At 40.7% G+C, this 18,500-nt stretch overlaps 1 protein-coding gene across 1 annotated transcript in view; it reads right to left on the bottom strand.

Annotated features, from left to right (window-relative positions):
• The window catches only part of LOC115619907 (zinc finger CCHC domain-containing protein 14-like), a 54,161-nt gene that overhangs the window by 4,319 nt on the left and 31,342 nt on the right, over nucleotides 1-18,500 (bottom strand). Inside the window, exons 3-12 of the mRNA XM_030512906.1 lie at nucleotides 12,617-12,690; nucleotides 9,789-9,860; nucleotides 9,474-9,583; nucleotides 7,536-7,630; nucleotides 7,388-7,442; nucleotides 6,054-6,327; nucleotides 4,590-4,681; nucleotides 3,483-3,610; nucleotides 2,739-2,879; nucleotides 1,183-2,652 (exon numbers count right to left, since the gene is read on the bottom strand). Of these exons, the coding sequence (XP_030368766.1) occupies nucleotides 1,183-2,652; nucleotides 2,739-2,879; nucleotides 3,483-3,610; nucleotides 4,590-4,681; nucleotides 6,054-6,327; nucleotides 7,388-7,442; nucleotides 7,536-7,630; nucleotides 9,474-9,583; nucleotides 9,789-9,860; nucleotides 12,617-12,690 (2,511 nt within the window). The remainder of the gene's footprint in view (nucleotides 1-1,182; nucleotides 2,653-2,738; nucleotides 2,880-3,482; nucleotides 3,611-4,589; nucleotides 4,682-6,053; nucleotides 6,328-7,387; nucleotides 7,443-7,535; nucleotides 7,631-9,473; nucleotides 9,584-9,788; nucleotides 9,861-12,616; nucleotides 12,691-18,500) is intronic.

The raw sequence follows: 18,500 nt of genomic DNA, 5'->3' as shown, positions 1-18,500 counted from the left end.
CCAGCTTGCAGCACGGTGCTGAACCTGCAGAAGAAGCTGACGAACGTGCCTGCAATTGGTGAAGCTGAAAATCAAAGCTTAGTTTGACACTGTTGAAGTCACCATCTTAAACGTAGTTTTAGGGCTGGCAAAAATTCATCTGGGGTAATTTGAACGGAAATTTAATTAATGAAGTGAAATTCAGCTTAAAAAGACACTGGACTGTGTTTCTCTGAATCAGGACTGATGAGGCAGTGTTGCTTCCTCCCCACCGGCCACTATCAAAATGTTATCCACAGAAACACCACTAATTAGGTACATTTTAGCAGTGCTGTCAAGTGCTGCCTCAAAACCAAGTCACTTGTTAACTTATAGCGTTCAAATACTTGTCTGCACCGCACAAATCCCAATACAGACACCCACTACAGACAAGACACCGTGTAAAAGGAACACCTCAGTGCGGTTCCCTCCAGTCGAAAGTTCACGTTTCATTTTTGAGGCCTACACCACATGCAAATTATCCCAACACAGTGTGTCAATCCAAATAAAAGAGAAAAATGGTACTAGAAAGTGCTCTCAGTAAAAGTAACGTTCTCTCTTTGTTGTTTCCCACCTGGAATTAAGGATTTCAGCTCTCTCCTGGAGAAACCTGGGCTGTAACTGTGTAAGCAACAAGGCCTACAAAATAATTATAGCAGCCAACACAGGACCTCCAGGAGCATCTGAACAGTAACTCTTCATTTGGGTTACTATTTTGGGGAGGAAGGGAAAGGGGGAACAGAGCTGCTCGGTTTGCAAACATCCAGGGGAACTTGCCGTTAGAATCAAAGATGACTGGATGACAAGGTGTAAACCAGCAACATCTCAGCTGCGACCTGTCAACAGAAGCTCCTTCCCTCCCTCCGAGCTTCTCCCCTTCCCAAAGCAGCACATGCCCTGCAGAACACCCGGTTCTGACCCAGGGCTTTACTTAGGCCCTTCGTCCTTGCATTGGGTCTGCACAAAACCAAGTTGAACTTGCAAATACAGCTAAACCCCACCAGCTTTCAGGAACAAGATTTCTTTACACAAGTCAGAAGTTAACAACAGGGCACTGCCATCAGCCGCCCTTCATCCCTTGGGGTGTGCACCCATTCCCCTTGGCTAAGCACAGCGCTCCATGTGTAAGCCACGTCCTGCATCAGTCCCTCCTCCTGCTTTTACCTTGTCGATTGAAATCCATCGGAGGCTGTTTGCAGTCCTGAGCTCTGTGACCACTGGCCCCGCAGTTGTAACAGGAGAGATTCCCGTTTTTTTTGTGACTTGAACCATTGCTGTTTCCCATCATTCCCTGTGCCTGATACACCCCTGCTGTCCCTGCCATAAAGTTCTGCATCGGCGGTACCGCAAACGTCGACTGCCCGGTCATCACGGAGTCCGGTGCTATACCGCTGTTGTAAGCGGTGTGGACCACGGGGAAGGTCGTGCTGCTGTTGTACTGCTGCGTGTTGATGTAGCCGTTACTACACAAAGGGTTGAAGGGCAGAAATGGAAAAGTAAACATTGACGGGCCTGAAAACGGGTGCTGGAAATAGTTGGCGTAGCTGACGGTCATACCGCTGGATCCGCAGTTCCCACTACACCCGCAGGAGCTGCACACCATGCACCCGGGCGGCTGCGGCTGCTGCTGCTGGTGGTGATGGTGGTGGTGGTTCTGGTTTGGTACCGGGATGCTCCCTGCGGATCCGCTGCTGCTGCTGCTGCTGCTGCTGCTACTGCTGCTGCTGCTGTAGAAGTTGTTGTCGGCGACAGAGGAGAGCGTGGGGCTGGAGCTGGGCGCGGGGCAGCTGGGCAGGTTGGCCATGGTCGCGTAGGATGTGGAGGGGTGGCTGCTGGAGGAGGCTGCGTTGCTGTTTGCACAGAAGCTGCCTTGCATTGGGGCCACTGGCATGCTGCTCATTGCAGAAAAGGCAACTTTGGTGTTGGCTGTGTACAGAGCAGTCCGGGGATTTATTATTGCAGGGGACACCGTTATTTGCATATTACTGGAGCAGGAAGTCTGTCCGGCAATGGCAGAATCAGTAGGAAGAGACGAAGACACCAGGAGTTTGATGGGTGGACGAGCCACGTGGAAGACTGTGCTGGATGTTACAGTGGCAGCAGTACTCGTTTCTACTATTAATCCTGGCTGCTGAGCTGTTTTTATCACTCTGTCCAGAGTTGAAGCATGTACGACTTTCGTTCGAGGACCAAAGTTAATAGTAGAAGTGGGCGAGCTGTTCTCAGCAGCCCCCGACAGCACTTGCAAGGGCTGGTGGGGAGAAGATGCAGACATTACATCCACCACTGTATTTCCAAAGCTCTTGTCCATTTTCATGCTGCCCCTAGATCCAGGAGAAACTTTATTTCTTTCTTCTAAAGATAAAAGAGAATGCATAGACGATGAAAGCAGCTTCATGTCTGCATTGCCACGCTCTGATTTATGCACTGAGTTTAGCATCCGAATGGGGGTGATGTGAGTAGAGGCCGCTGACATCATTTGCATGGGCAGAGCGTGGTGGCTGGACGGATTGGAGCCCGCGTCGTTTTGCACTGGCAAGACTTGAGCTGTGGGTCTGGCAGAGCTCGAAGTGAAATGGTTCAGTAACATCACCGGCTTCTCCTTTTCTGAACCGTCTAAGTGAATCTCTAAACCTAGAGACAGAAACATCTGTAAGTACAACAGCTTCACTAGACAAAGCTGGGCAATACAGGCACCCGCTCTGCTTGGTTCTGCTTACGTCTGTCGTTCTCCTCGGCGCTGTCCGAGCTCTCTTCCCTTGTCTGGATCCCCATGGGGCTGGAAGAAGAGCTGGAGTACTCAGAAGAGCTGCCTTCGCGGGGCAGTGGGTGAGCTGCCTGATCCACGTCCACTCGCAGCTCTGCAGACAAAGGGTGTACAAGCCATCAGGGAGTGCAGACACGAGTGGTAACACCTACTTGGCAGAACCTAATTACAACTGTTTCATGACACCATCTAACATATAGTGATGCTCAAGGTTTACAGACACGCATCAGCTAAGGAGCAGGAGTCTGGAGGCTTAACAATTGATGACTAGTGCAGCCAGCCATTCACATGGAAGCCACAAGGAGGAAACTACTTTTTATTGCACTACACATACACAGGAATCATAGAATCACATAATGGTTTGTGTTGGAAGAGACCTTAAAGCTCATCCAGTTCCAATCCCCTGCCACAGGCAGGGACACCTTCCACTAGAGCAGGTTGCTCCAAGCCCCTGTGTCCAACCTGGCCTTGAACACTGCCAGGGATGGGGCAGCCACAGCTTCTCTGGGCACCCTCGGGGCAACCCTCACAGTGAGAAATTTGGACTTTTTGACTGCTCCCCATTAAGCCAGTGACATTTTGGAAGATAAAGCTTATGACAGGTTGGTGAAAAAGCACTGCATGAATGAGCTTGCTCTTGTGCAAGGACACATTCAGTCCTGATATCAGAGCAGTGTCCTCTGCTCCTCTTTCTTACCTGCAGCATGGTTGCCACGAATACCCTGGATTGGCCCTACGTGCGTAGTAGGGGGAACCCTTGCCACACCGCTGCTGGTAACTGAAGAAGGTGTTGAGGGGTTTAGGCACCGTTTCTCCGACTTTTCTCTATAGGGTGGTGGAGAAACATAAGAGGAAACAGCAAATGGTTAAAGCACACCACCAAATACATCGATTTCTGAATGAAACTGAAGCAGACAGAGCCCACTAAATAATCCACTAAATGCTATGCTAATTTCAAATGGAAACGTTTGGAAATCACATCAATCATGACCACAGCTTCTCGCCAGCAGTTACATTTGGACTGTGTGCCGTCTGATCACAAAACTAATGCTCTTATTTGTAGAAGGTAAAATATCACCCAAGAGTGACTAAACCCTAGCACACATGACGTAAGCATATCCCAAGCATAGCCATGCACACCAAAACCAAAGAGAAGCCAAATGCAGCTCTGAGTTTTCATTTTGTAAACACAGTCTGGAAAAAACTAAGATTGATGAAAAGTGCTGTCAAGGAGCTTTGATAAATGGGCATGGATTTGGATTTTTAATTACTTTTAAAGTAACTGCAGAAGCTTCAGAACAAACATTTCTCTCTAAGAGGAGATGCAAAAAATAGGACAGTCTGTTGCATCAGTTTCCCCAAAGGGCTATTAATACTGCACAGAGCACTGGCAATATTATATCTGGCAATATTAAGAGCATGAAGCTGTGATCTTCCTGAGACCAGGTGACAACAGGTATTTTATGTTATGACTGGGTTGTTGTATCCTTTTAAAACAGAGTTCACAAATTCTTTCCATTTGGTGATCCCTACCACCACCCTGAACAGGCGACAGTGAACTAGTATGTAATAGATATTATCTGGTAGTATTTAATAGATATTATGGTATGTCATAGATATTATCTGGTAAGAGCTTTTCAAAGTAACCAACACATCTTCAGAGGAAGGGAGATAAGCATAACCCATATTTACAGCTGTGAATCCCAATAGGTTTATGCTCTAGAAAGCAAAGACCACCATAAAACTCATATTAAATATCTCATGGCCTTAAAAAGACAGTTCACACACAAACACACACACTTACTTCTCCAACTCTAACTGGGTCTTGAGCTTCTTCTTTGCCCCCATCGTGAGGGATTCAAACTTATTCAGATCTTCCTCAGTAAGACTCAGAAACTTGTAAAGAAAAACAATGCCTGCTTAGTTTCACAGCCTGGAATATTCTTATTTACATTTTCAGTAAAGATCAACTCTGAAAGGCAACTTTAAAGCCATTTTTTAACGTATGTTACTTCAAAGAAATTCTCTACTCTAGTTTTTAGTTATAGAATCAGTGTAGACAGAAAGCGTGGGGGACCAGCACGAAAGAAAGAACATGTGTAGATTAAATTTAATTAGGCGTGTGCTTATGTTAACTACTCACAATAAAGATGAAGTAATTTGTGTACATATTAAAAAAGAACTTTGCCCCATAAACAGGTTTAAGGATCTGATTCTCTGAAAAAAAAAACCCCACTCTAGTTTTCCTAGTTGTGTCATTTAACACAGGGATCAATATGCAGTCATCTCATCAGTTTAATTAGAAAATATACTCAAAAATTAAATCTTAAAGTAAAATGTAGACATAGAATATGAAATTGAAATATATGCATTTATAATATAATGTAATGAAAATCAAAGCCAGCAAAGTATGCACAATAACACATGCTTTTTTAAAACACACTAGAATATGCACGGGTTTGCTACTTTATTAGAGAACAAAACACTACATACTTACTAATGAAGAAAATCGAATCAGAAGACTTTGGTAACAGATGAGAATTAAATCCATACAACATACTACAACCAGTATAAAGTCACCCCCATTTAGACCTGGACCTAAGCACTTGGTCCACTGGAGGGCGTTCAAGGCTAAAAAACAGTAAGATGACATGAATCTCATAGGTGGAGCTGGGTAAATGCTGTAAAGGCATTCCATTTAGATAAAACCCAGCACACAGAGGTATCATTTGTGACTCTGATTGTGCAAATATGTAAGTGATTGCTTTTCCACAAGATTTCCTGCAGAAAACAAAAACCTCACGTTCACTTGCAGGTACGGGCACACACTAATGTTCGTTTCAGAAGTCTCTGAACCTCTTTTTTAAAATCAGGATAACCAAGTATTTTGGGAGAAAAATCCACCAAGAAGCAGAAACAATAATAAAAAACCCCTATAAAATTTTAGTTACGTGCTGCACATCAAAGGGATGAACAGGGAGCCAAAGCAGAGCTCCTGAGGCCGCATGCGAGATGGATCTTCAAGCATTTAGTGAAGAATTCTGAAGCAGGAGGCAGCTGTGGAACAGCCCAGGCCCCGGGCACAACACAGAGCCAAACAGAAAGGTTTTCATCAAAATATTATTGCTTCAAGAGAGCAAAAACCTTCACAGGATTTGCCAATAACTTCTGCAATTCTCAATGCAGATGTTTGCAGCCTCTCCCTCCGCACTAGAGAACGTGAGTATGATTTAAAAGCTGCCTCCCTTCTCTTAATCCACTGCCCTACCTTCTCCATCGTGAGCTGTTTGAAGACAGGATAGTATTTGTGCAACCGCAGTTTCCTGAGCCAGTCTAAGATCCCGTTTTGCTCCTGTGTCTGAGGGGTCTGTGGACTGGAAGACATTAACATGGGTGAAGAAGAGGTGTCCATCTGGGTGCGATAGGCCAGCGACGCGCCGGTACCTCCTGCATGGGAACAGTGGGGCAGTGCAACGGGAGCAGCAGCCGAGTGTTGAACGTGATTCTGAGAAGACTGAATGCCAGCCACTCCACATATAGGTCTGCAAAAGAGTCACCGTAATTCAGTTTAGCACATTGAATCTGTCCCACCCATGGTTCAGCTGCTACGGCCATCAAATCTTCCAGGATTTCTAGTAAATTCTGCACTATTGGATCCAAGTTAGAGATCTGTTATCTCTGCTGTTGCATAGCACAATAAGGACACTGCAGCTTAGGGCAAATAGTGTTCTCTTTAGCTTAAGCAGAGGTTTCCTTCTATAATCACAGATAATGTATGGTCTACTACCTCTGGGATTTAAAAGAAGTTTAGAGAGAATGGCCACGGTTTATTGTAGTTCTTTGCATTACTAAAAAGAAGCCCAAAGAGAATTCTGTGGAAATTTTTACATGTGGAAGTGGCAACACAATCCACAATATTGGCTCACTTTAACAAAAAACAGGAGGGTCCTGGTTTTTGTTAACGAAAATGAAAATTGCCTCTTAAAGAGAGTAAGTTCTGAGTTTGTTAAATCCTAACAAAATGCAAGATAATTTCTTTCTTTCTTTTCCCAAGGCTGATTTCTACCTCCCTTGGAAGAGCTCTCCTTCTTCCCTCTGAAATGAAAACCCCTGCTGTACAAGGAAACACCCAAATATGCTGTAGAGAGAAAAAAACCCTTTCAGAGATGCTCTAGTCTCACTTTGACCACAAAGACCTGCACTAGGGAGGACACATGCCTACAATTCAGATTCAAAACAATTCCTCCTAAGTATGTAATTGAGACCATTACCACTTCTGCAGTAAGCAGCAGATCACAAAGAAGTCATCCATCACCACAGCTCAACATTGAAGTGTTGATGCCAACCAGCAGTTACAGCTTTAAATCTTTAGAGAAAGGCTGCTCAGAGCAGGTTTTACTGCCAGCAGGAACTCTGCAATCCTCTGATCTTATCGCCCGTTAACACTAGTCAAAAGGTTTCCCAAAATTCTTCCCTGAACATACACATTTCTCAGGGCAAGAGAGCCACTGCTGACTTCATAACTGCCAAGAACAGATAGTTCCTGATGTGATGTGGTTTTGCAAATAACCAGAACAAATGTAAACATAATAAATATTTCACCTTCCAGATGTTCCCAGCGTAGTTCCTACTTTATAAAGGGAAGGGTTGCCAGGATCTAAAAACAGGGAACAGAAGTTACAAGTGGCATCGGTTTACGAGACGTGCATCTGTACAAAAAATTTCATTTTTAAGCTTTATTTAAACTTACTTGAACTCTGAAGTTGCTGTGAAGGAGATGAAGCGCTGAAGAACTTTCTGACGTGGTCATTTTTCACCACATGGGAAGGTAATGGTGCCAAATACCTGCACGTTCATCAAAAGCAAACAAACCCGCCCATTCTGTTATATTTCATTTGCAGCTGCCTATATAGTCAAGATTACAGACTGTACATGACATTTTGAAATTGAATTGGAAATTTTAAAACTAAAACATAAAAGACCTTTCAAATTAATAAGACCATGCAACACTGAATCAAAGTATGGATGTTCTTACACTGAATTCTACTTAAACACGTTACCATTGTGTTGCTTTCACTGTGTTGAGTGTTTCGGTAAAGATGCTTAATTTAGGACCACCGAACACTTGAAAATTTCCTTGCAAATTCACGAATCTGAAGACCATAAAATATAAATGTATCTGTTATTTAATTTTCTCCTCTTGGAGATAAACAGCAGATGCAGAGTCTGGCAGTGTAGGGAAAAAGGCTGTAAAACTTATGTCACATTTTCTTTGGGATTGCGTGCCTCTTTTGAGGGAAAATCTCCTAAAACTTTGCAATGTGTGAAGTGGGTTCCCTCACGAGGTATAAACTTCTCGTGGTCATGCAAGAACTTTGGCCAAATCTTCTACAGATTTCAAAAACATAAAAAATTGTTTCAAAAAGAGAGCATTTTGACCATATCTTTGCCATTTTTAAGTGGTTTTTGAGTAAAAAATAACTCCATTATACACATGCACACAAATGTGCTTTCCACCTTGAAAAATCACAGTTAAATTTCTGAATATTTCACCTATGTAGCATTTAACAGAACAGCTTCTTTCTCTGCTCCAGAGATACAACCATTGCTCTGTGAACACAGACTGCTGCTCCATTAACCTAGATTTGTAGAGACTGTTGCAGGCTGAACAGCAGCAACATGCATTCTCTTTTACCCTCCCTAATTCTTGTCAATAGGCTGTGATCCTCAAAGCACAGAAGGGACTACGCAAAATGTTAATGCTGTTTGCCATTAAAAACAATCTAGGCACGCACCTGCTGGCTCCGACTGCGGAAAACCAATATCCAGGGTGGCTCTGCCAGTCTGGACTTAGGGAAAATAGGTGTTTAGCAGAAGCTCTAATAAAAGTTAATTAGTATTTTAAAATGCCATTTAAAACTTTGCACAGATACAGACAGTAGTAGCTGTCAATAATTTAAGTCCCTCAAATTTCCCTAGCAAAACTGTTGTGGTATTTAGAAAGAACTGATGTGACCTGCCACAGATGATGATTTTTTAAATGGTGGTTTAGATTAGATAATGGCCAGGTGATTTGTGATAATGTGAGGAGGTACTATCTAAGGCTTTAAAAAGGTCTTAGCTGTTAATGGCTTCCACAAATCTAATGGCTATTATATATACATACATACATATATATATACACACACATACCTACCTTTTAAAAATGAAAGTAAAATAAATACCATGACAACCTAAAACAACTGAGACAACAAAAAACCTCTCTAAAGAGCTAGGGGGAGAAAAAGAAAATGCCCACAACCCATCCCTCAATACAGAAGGATGACTATTCAGGCAGCTGTATTTTCCTGAGTTTTTGGGCTATTTTTTGAGCCCAAACCAAGCTCCTGCGAAGCCCATGATCCTCTATTTGTTTTGAATAAGGAATGAGGAAATGTCAATTCTCCAGGAAGCTTAATACTGAATATTATTACCATCTGTATTTCTGAAGAAAGAATTCCTAGAAAATTCTTCCACGCTCGAATTAGTAGAACATCAAGAAATAATGCTTAGGATCAGGCTCTAATTTCTTGAAAGTAATTTAGATTATGAACATATTATTTCTATTTCCTGGGGTTTTTTTCTTCCAGTTGGTGAAAAAAGCGAAGTGTCAACGAAAAAGCTCACAACAACAGAAATCCGAGCATACCTAAGGTCCGATTCCAGGTCCATGTGGTTCCGTTCTAGGTAAAATGAATCTGGACCAGCTAGGCAAGGAATGAATTTCTCCAAGTTTTCTTCTGGATACAGCTGAGATAGCTAAATGTGGAGGATATTACAAATAGTAAGTGAAAAGAAGATGTGTTACTCAAAAGAGATTCAATGCACAGCAATTTATAAGTCAAATATTTTATGAAATTCAATCTGTATTATCTCAGCACATCTGAAAAATGTAATTTAACAAAACTACATGCTGGGATAAAACATCTTCCTATGTTCAACGTATTTCTGATACTGCCTTTACCTTTGAAATAAACTCAGTCACTTCAGAGGAAGATTTGGTTACCAACGTCACTGAAGAATCAGACCACAGGACCTTAGGAAGTAAAAAGTGTTCAGTTTAGTAACTAATGGTCAAGGATTTAAGTTTGGTTCCAAAAGATCAAGAATGGTTATCAAATGTCACCCCCCAACTGCAAGAAAGTTGGTAACGTTTGACAGCAATAAGGAAAATCTCCTTCTTGTGCACAAGTAACTACTACCCAGTCCTCCCTCGCTGCCTGATTCTTGCTGTTATTATACTTAACAGCTATTCTGAATGCTTAAAAAAGCACTTCATAGTTTACACAGCCATCGCACGCTGCAGACGTCCAGTATTAAGCAACAGACTACTAAGTAATGGAAATGTTTTTTCTCTCATTACTGTTAAAGAAAACAGCTGGTTTGTAGAATCTGATGTTCAATATGAACAACTCACCACAGCACAACAGTGCCTATTTATAATTAATCAACTCCATATGCCATGCAAAGTTGAAGATGGCAGCAAATCACCCCACTGCAAAGAAAGGCAAAAGCCTTAGAAAGGAAATCTGCAGCTCCTGCTCTAGCTACACTCATTAGAAACCATCTTGTATATGCCCCAGAAGAAGGAAAGAGTTCAGTATCTCTTCTCATATGCATTAAGTCATTACATTCTTAGATACAGAGGCATTTATTGCATGGTAGATGATTAGTTTAACTGAGCCAAAGCCAGGATTTCTTGGCACAAAGGACATCAGCATGAGACTGGCCAGTGATAAATGCCTTCAGGCTCCAGGTATCTGTTCACGGCATTTGGGAAGCATATAGATCTTCAGCAGTTCTATAGAGGAGGAAGCTGGATTTATGCATTAAGAATCAGGAGACCATCTTCTCACATGACACTAGTTTCAATGACAACTGAAAACATACACAAAGTTTTTCCAGCCATCAGAATGCTGCCAAGAAGACTGGTGAGAGTATTTCAAAATACATTACATAATGGAGGAATTTCCTCTCTGAAGAGCTATTACACAAAAAAATAAGGAGAAAAAAGAAAAAGAAAAGAGAAAGAGAACTTAAGCAGTTTCTGGTTTTACAAAGCCTGTGGGGGTTTTTGTTGGGTTTTTCTTAATGTTCATGATAAACGAATACTTTTTTTAGAATTCATGAGAAATTTCAGAAAAATCTAGAACTCTTTCTTTCCAGTTCTGTAATAACCCAGTATTTGTTATGACTTCCATTCTGCCAACTGGTTATAATTTACAATACTTATAAAACAAAAATATGAATCATAAATGCAGAGAACAATAACATTACAAAGCAATGCTGAAAACACTAAACTACTCTATTGACCTCCTATTCCCAAGCTGCTAAACAAGACAGTTAATAGTTGGGTTTCTAACCGAGCAAACAGCAGTTTATTAGCTCAACTAAATTACACATTATTCTTTCAGCCATAAGCTGTCAAGTGAAATGCTGGTAAAAGTAATTTCTGGTATTTACAGAAAAATTTGCAATAGGAAAAGATATTTCACAACATACTAATATGTATCGGCATATTTCATAAAGATTTTTAAAATCCTTTGAAAAACTCCTTTCTAATATTGATATTTGGAACAATCACGGGATTTGGAAAATGCAGAACATCATCCATGAACCAAGTCCCCCAGAGGTTAATGATGTCAACATCACAAGCAGATGCTGAACTGATCTTGGGTGGTAGTTTTCACGAGGAACTTTTTCTTTCTTATAAAATTGTAGAGAATTGAAATTCTGCTGTTTTCTTTCGAGTTCTCCTTTTCTCACCAACTGTTTGGCTCCGCTGCCTCATTAAGCAAACCAAAGACATTTTCTGGGCTTTGCATTCTGAATTTTGGAATACATCGTTCCAACTAGATGGAAGAAAAGCAGTTTGCCATTCTTGCTCGCCAGCACCCAGAATCCAGTCTCTGCTATTAACACAAGGCTTCACACAATGAAGTCATCCCTCCACAGAAACTGTAAGCAATGACAGGACCTCCAAAAGCTGCATGAATAGGGGGGGGAAGCCACTTCTCCCAGCAGCCTGTGGCTAACCACCCTCATTCCAAAGAAACTATTCTCACTTCCAGTTTCAATTAGTCTGGCTTCAATTTTCAGACCTCGGTTCCTGTTATGCCTTTTCTGCTATATTAACACCGCCTTTACAGTGTAGCATTTTCTTCCCCTTTGAAAACGCTTTTATAGGATACCGAAAATCATCTTTCAGTCAAGTTCTTTAAGTCTCTCAGTACATGGCATTTTCCTCAAGCTTTGAGTAATTTCCAGAGCTATTTTCTGTCCTTCTCAACGCTCCTTTTATAAATCAGTAACGCCTGAAGGATGCACCACAGTCTCGCACTCCCCTCAGTGCTGAATGCAAAGATAAATGACCATCCTACCTCTTCTCCTGCATGTGCAGCAGTGCCCGAAGAGCCTAAATTCTCATTCGTCCAGATTAAGACTTAAATTCTTTCTAGCTTCTGCATTCAGCACATAGATAACTGTTCTGTAGGTGTGGCATGATATCTGCCCCTAAATATATACTTAGCCGTAACTTGCTGCATTAGAGTGAATATACCTTTTTTGCCTGTTTCCCACTTACCAGACAATCTCTGCATCACCCACATATGCTCATAACCAGCCATTTATGACTACTTCCAAATCATTGATTAAAAAATGAGACTACCATCTATCTCAAAGGAGCTCCACTAGAACAATGTCTGGGATCTAGCAACGAGGTTTGAGAATTTCTTTAACTCCTCCTGAAGTATGATTAACCTCCCTCCTTTCATAGTAAAAAACCAACCTTACCTCAAAGGAATATTCAACATTTCTTTCATTCTTCTTGTGTGCCAGTCCCTTTAATTCCACTTTTTCAACACTCACTATGAAAAAACAAAGAGATAAGAAGAATGAGGCAGATATTCTTACATGCATGCAGAAGTGATGACTCTCTGGTAGTGCCAGGACTTGCTTTGAGAGCATCTGATGCTTGTGGCAGTGCTTCGGGTGTGCAGCCCAGGTAGGTAGGAAGGTTGATACTTTCAACTCTAGCCTTAGCAAAGCTTTGTCTCAACCAGTACTCAAACAATACACTAAATGCAAAGTTCGTCATGGCCTTATCATACCACTCATCTATATAATAACAGTGCACTACACAAACCGCATGGACTTATCTTAATAACATCAAGCAGCAAACACCATCCCTCCGAGGGAAATCTGGCAAACAGAGAAATGAAGACAAGCAAAAGCCTCCATGTTTTCAGAGGCTGATTTTGCAGGGAGTTTAGTGTGGGTTTATTGCAGTGTTGACATCATGACAACTCCTCGACCGCAGTTTCATGGAAAATTTCAGCCTCGACTACTGCAATTTGAGTAAGTTGTAAGTAAAAACAGGATCTTACTGTGGAAACGGTTGAGTAACAGCACAGGTCACCGCTTCCATCTCTACATATGGTACACAGCCGTCAAAGACACGGCTTTATGCATCCGATATTTGATATGCTAAATTCTTGGAGAGTCTCATTTCCCAGTACACACAGACAGAAAACCCACCACGCTAAACTTTATGAAGATTATTTCACTGACTTTCTATTTGTCTTGCAAATTTCTCCTGCCTTTTGACTGCACGCATGGGGATACACACACAGAGTTTTTCTTATAAAAAGCTAATTCACATCAGCTTAAAAATTCAAAAGCAATTATACTAAAACGAAGTCACTGGAATTTTACCTCCAAGTGAGGTGCTTGAAGGGATGCATGCTGCGTATATTGTGTCTCACTTAGTGCTTCTAACAAAGCCCAGAGATCTAACATTTTGTTTCTGGTGAATCACCATTTACAACATGTTTACCTATTCTCAAGGCTGTTTATACTCAAACCCATGTTTATCACATATAACTTCCTCACCACATAACTGCATGACAAAAGAACTGCAGTGCAAAAAGCCACAGCGACAGCATTACAACAGGCAACCTGTATCATCAGCCTCACGTCTGCCTGCTCCCCACAGTGAGCTTGATTTTCCTGTACCTCAGAACAATCATGACCTGAAGTCTTTATTGTGGCCATTTAAAAATTTTTGGTGTGTCCTGTCCATTTAAAAATGTTCCAGCCTAGATCTTGGCTCTTTTAAAGACCTCCTCTTCCAGTCCCATTTATTTGCAGTTGAAATTTTTAGAACTGGCAAGTCTTAAATAGATCTACAGATGTTGATGCCTGTCTTTAAAATACAGAATTAACATTCCTTTTATGATCTTCTCAACCGCTCCTTCTCCATGTAATTCCCAATTACAGTAACATAAATCCCTGAGCTTATGAATAATGCCAATTCATTACTTACTACTTTCTCCTGCATATTATGCTTTTTGTAGAGACTTGCTCCTCTTAAAGTTTTCAGTGCACTCCTTGCCTGCTTCTGAAATGATTTTATAGTACTACTGAGCTGGTACATCGTATGCTGAGCACCACAGGAATAAATCTGCATGCCAGGTATTGATGATCAATCTAGACAGTATGCAGTGGCATAAAGATTTAAACATGCACATGGTACAGAGGTTTTCTTGCCATTTTAAGAAAAATCTACCTCGGTATACTTACTTAAGAGATTTCAGGCCACCCCTAATTGTGATCACTGTAAAAATATACTAAGAATTGGCTGGAATTATATATTCTTCAGAATTATAATTAGAAAGAACTTACGAAGTGGATATTGATAAGGGGTATCACCAAGCAGCTGGTGAAACAGCTGAAGGATGAGCAAAGAACTTACAGAAAGCCTAGTGTCAACTGCTGCAGCATCTGTTCTTGGAGTAGGATAAAGAAAGCCAGAAAGACATTACAAGTCAAAGCCTAACAAAGACATAACAAGTGTTCCTCACCACTTGTCATTCATAGCAAATCCAGTGTCACTGTACTGAAATCGTTCTTATCATTGGCATTTCCACAGTATTCAAGCCCCATCTCTTTACCTATTCACCTACAGTAATTCAGGCAAAATAGGATTACCTACCAATACAAAAATCAAGCTACTGCTCTTTTACTATGTGGGTTAATAACAAACCTTAAATCACCTTGTGGATTTTGTTGTGCTGACAGTTCCATGACCTTTTCATGCTAAACTTCTGGTCTGAACTTAATACAGTTAATATAATCTACTGAAGTGTATTTATCCTCTGGAAAATGATTGCAATTAGCAAAGTGAATCATTAGGTAGTTATTTCTGCACCTTGCAGCGATTCTAAACCGAATCTTGTAAGACTAGGTCTGTCCTAGAGCATGAAATATAGTTCATTGTGCAGCAGCAATATGTTTCTAGGGACAACTGACTATATAATTTCTAATTATACAAACTCCTCCAGTAATTTTCTCCCAATTATCTAACACCATGAAAAATATCATCTATCTAAAAAATTCCCGGAGTTCTTGTTTAATTTGTCAAGTTGTATGTTTTTGTTATGTGGCCTCTCACGTACTCTTTGTATTATTTACTCTATGGTTGGTTTTATTAAAATAAGCTTCCTAAACCTACCGTGAAGCTCACCTTTATTCAGAGCAATCCATTATACAATATTCAGGAAGAAAAAGGTGCCATCTACCAAGCAGAAGTGAGCGGATATTAAATTTGCTGTTCTAACTACTCATAAAGTAAAAAAAAAAAAAAAAAAAAAAATGTATTTAAATGTATTTACTATCAAAAGCACGGGAAACTGCTCAAAGAGCTGACTCTACCCAGTATCACTATAAATGATTTCATCACCAGAAAAACCTTTGTATGGAATTAAGAACACATGATACTGTTGCCTTTTCAGGATGCTAAAATCAACAAAAACCAAGCTTCCCAACCCAGGGGATTAAAAAAAACCAAAACAGTTACTATTTCTAATTCAGGAGATAGCCAGAGATAGCATATCTGCACTACTTTACATTTGAGCTTTGAGTCTGGAACTAATCAATGGCAACTCATCCCCAAGTAGTCCAGCTACGCTCTCCACGTTAGGCTTTGTTGTTGTGCAAGGGGCAGGAACCATCCAGAGCAGCTTGGCAGGACATCAGTCACAATACAACATCTCAGAGACATACCTTACTCTCTGCTCCCCTCTCCCAGCACTTCCCTGTAAAATGATCCAAGAAAAGTGCTTGTGTGTAAGTGTACATGCCTCCCTCGCTGCTAGGCTAAGCTGCATTGGCAGAGGGGCACAGAAGACTTTCATCATGGAGATTCATCCATAATTATCTAGGGAATTAAGGCAGGGAAGTGAAAGTGTCAGACAAGATCACAAATGACATATGAAAGGGGTAGAGAAACACAAAGGAGGCTGTGTCACCCTTTGGTTATAAGCGCCTTGCAGCATCATTCAGAAAAGAGCAGAGTACCTCAACATATCCACACATACACATATTCCACAGCCTATGCACCCATTTGTAATTTCTAGGAACCAGATTTTTCACTAGCTGAGCCTCTGTTGTTTGCTGAAGTCTAGTCTGAAAGGGCAGCAGACAGCACAAAACCATCTTCATCCACTCACACGTTTTCTCTAATCAAATTTCCCAAGTTGGTTTTTATTTTTTCTAAATATTATTTTATTTGTTGCTTTCTTTTACACACAAAAGAGAAGCCTTCTTCATGTAGTTTTCAACTATACATAGAATTGTATTAAGTATGGAAGCTTGCATTCGAAATACAGCAGAGGCAGAAATCACACCCATTAGAGGTGCTTTCCCCCCACTCCCTGGTCCAAAACATCAAGGTAAAATATTTAGTGGGTTTGAAGACATTTTATTCAGTTGTATTTTCTTATTCTTTACCCATTTGGCTGATATTAGTGCATTTGCCATCAATTAGTTGAGTGCTTCCATGAACGCACAGACAACTCCTCCCCACTTCCTCATGACCACGTATTCAAGCCTCTGGCTTTCCTGATGCCAGCCTCTCCCTGTGAAAGAGCAGGATCTTGGACCTCCTTCTCCCAAAATGTCAGCAGCTACGTAAAGTGAAAGACAGAGTCAGACACTTTAGGATTAGCCACTTCTGGCAGGTCAGGGAAAAACATGCAGGGGATATGGGCGAGAGCAGAAGAGACATCATCTGGGGAAGCCACCTTAATACCCCATTGTAGGTTGGGGTTTTTGTAACTCCCTTTTTTCAGCTCCTGGATCAAGGCCCTGTTAACCAGTAAAAGGACTGGATGGATCAATGTCTCAATCTACACAGAGATTATTTTTTTCTTAATTCCTCCTGAAAAAGTAAAAAAATTTGAGATAATCACACCAGTGCTGATCAAAGGCTACTCTTTTTTCATAACATCCAATATTTCAGCCCTAATGCAAGCACTCTAGAATTAAATCAAATGCCCATTCCATCTTTCACTAGTTTTATTGTGCATATCAGTTCTATTTGTACCACTATGTTTTATCTTTGATTTCATGGATAGCTTTACAACAGTACCTTTTTTTTTTTAAGCCATTTTCTTTACCGAAAGAAAACATACATGAGAGTCTAGAGCTAGACTAAACCACAGAGAAGACTGCAAGCCTGGAGCACATCGTAAGAGCTGAGCAACTGAATGACACTGAAACTACCGGGAAGAATTTACCAAACCATCTGAAAGAGTAATTATATTCCATGCCTAGCTCATTATTTTCCTTTTTATTAAATCACCGCTTATAGGTTTAGTTTTTGTGGCATGTAGCATGGAAATACTGTTCTCCAGCATTCAGGTAGTAAAACTTGAGTATCAAGAGACTGGGTTGAATTTGTACAGCTCTTGAGACATGGTACCAGACAAAAAAGTAAAAATAAATCACAGCATTTATGTAAAGCAGGAAAAAAATCTTAACTAAAATCCTTTAGTTTGTGTTATACGTGAGGCCAAGTACATAATCATAATTGATGCTTCTGGATTTAAAGATTTATTAATTTTCATTCATGAAGTTTTGCCTTCATAGAAACAGGCATTCAAACACAAATACAGCAACTGAATTTTTGCTGAAAAGGTCTACTTAACAAAAGGGAACTAATAAAATACTTTCCATACCCTTATTTACACGGAAGTGGTAACCAAAAATGCAACGCCAAGGCTTTCATATGCCAAATCCTCTTGTTTTGCTAAAAGAAATACTTCAAAAGCAGCATTACTCAATTACTGTTGTCCATTAGACAGCAGAAGGTAATCCCAAATGACTGCCCAAAACTGGAAATAAAACCCCACAAAGTCTCCCCACTGAACTCTCAAACCCACGAGTATTTACATTCCCATACATCTGAACAAAGGAGGGGGAGGAAAAAAACCACAAAACCCAGTTTATTTGCTAATTTCAAAGCATATTTTTGGCTACAAACACATTAAAGTAAAGTTGTTTGTGGTTGGTTTTGTTTAACAACTGATCAATTGAATTGAATTGAAGCTGAGAAACTGCTTGTAAGTAGGAGCTCAAGAGGTTTGGGGTTTTATATTTGCTTGTTTTCAGAAAGCTTCCTGCCTTCACATTTCTTATCTTTTAAAAGCTTTTTATGTCGGCTATGATGGAGAATGGTAAAAACCTAAGCCCCACTCTTCTTACTGGCAAATACATTGAATTTCTTCTGCCACAAACACACAAGACTAAGTTTTCTCATCAACTAAGTTTACTTCCTACCCTCCTACTTCCCATAACTTAAATTATTTATTAACTAGAATACTGGAAGCCTAAAGAA

This window comes from Strigops habroptila, chromosome Z (assembly GCF_004027225.2).
Source record: "Strigops habroptila isolate Jane chromosome Z, bStrHab1.2.pri, whole genome shotgun sequence".
In the NCBI taxonomy this organism is placed as follows: domain Eukaryota; kingdom Metazoa; phylum Chordata; class Aves; order Psittaciformes; family Psittacidae; genus Strigops; species Strigops habroptila.
Note: the sequence above shows the minus strand (reverse complement) of the source record. Positions and strands in the feature narration are given on the sequence as shown.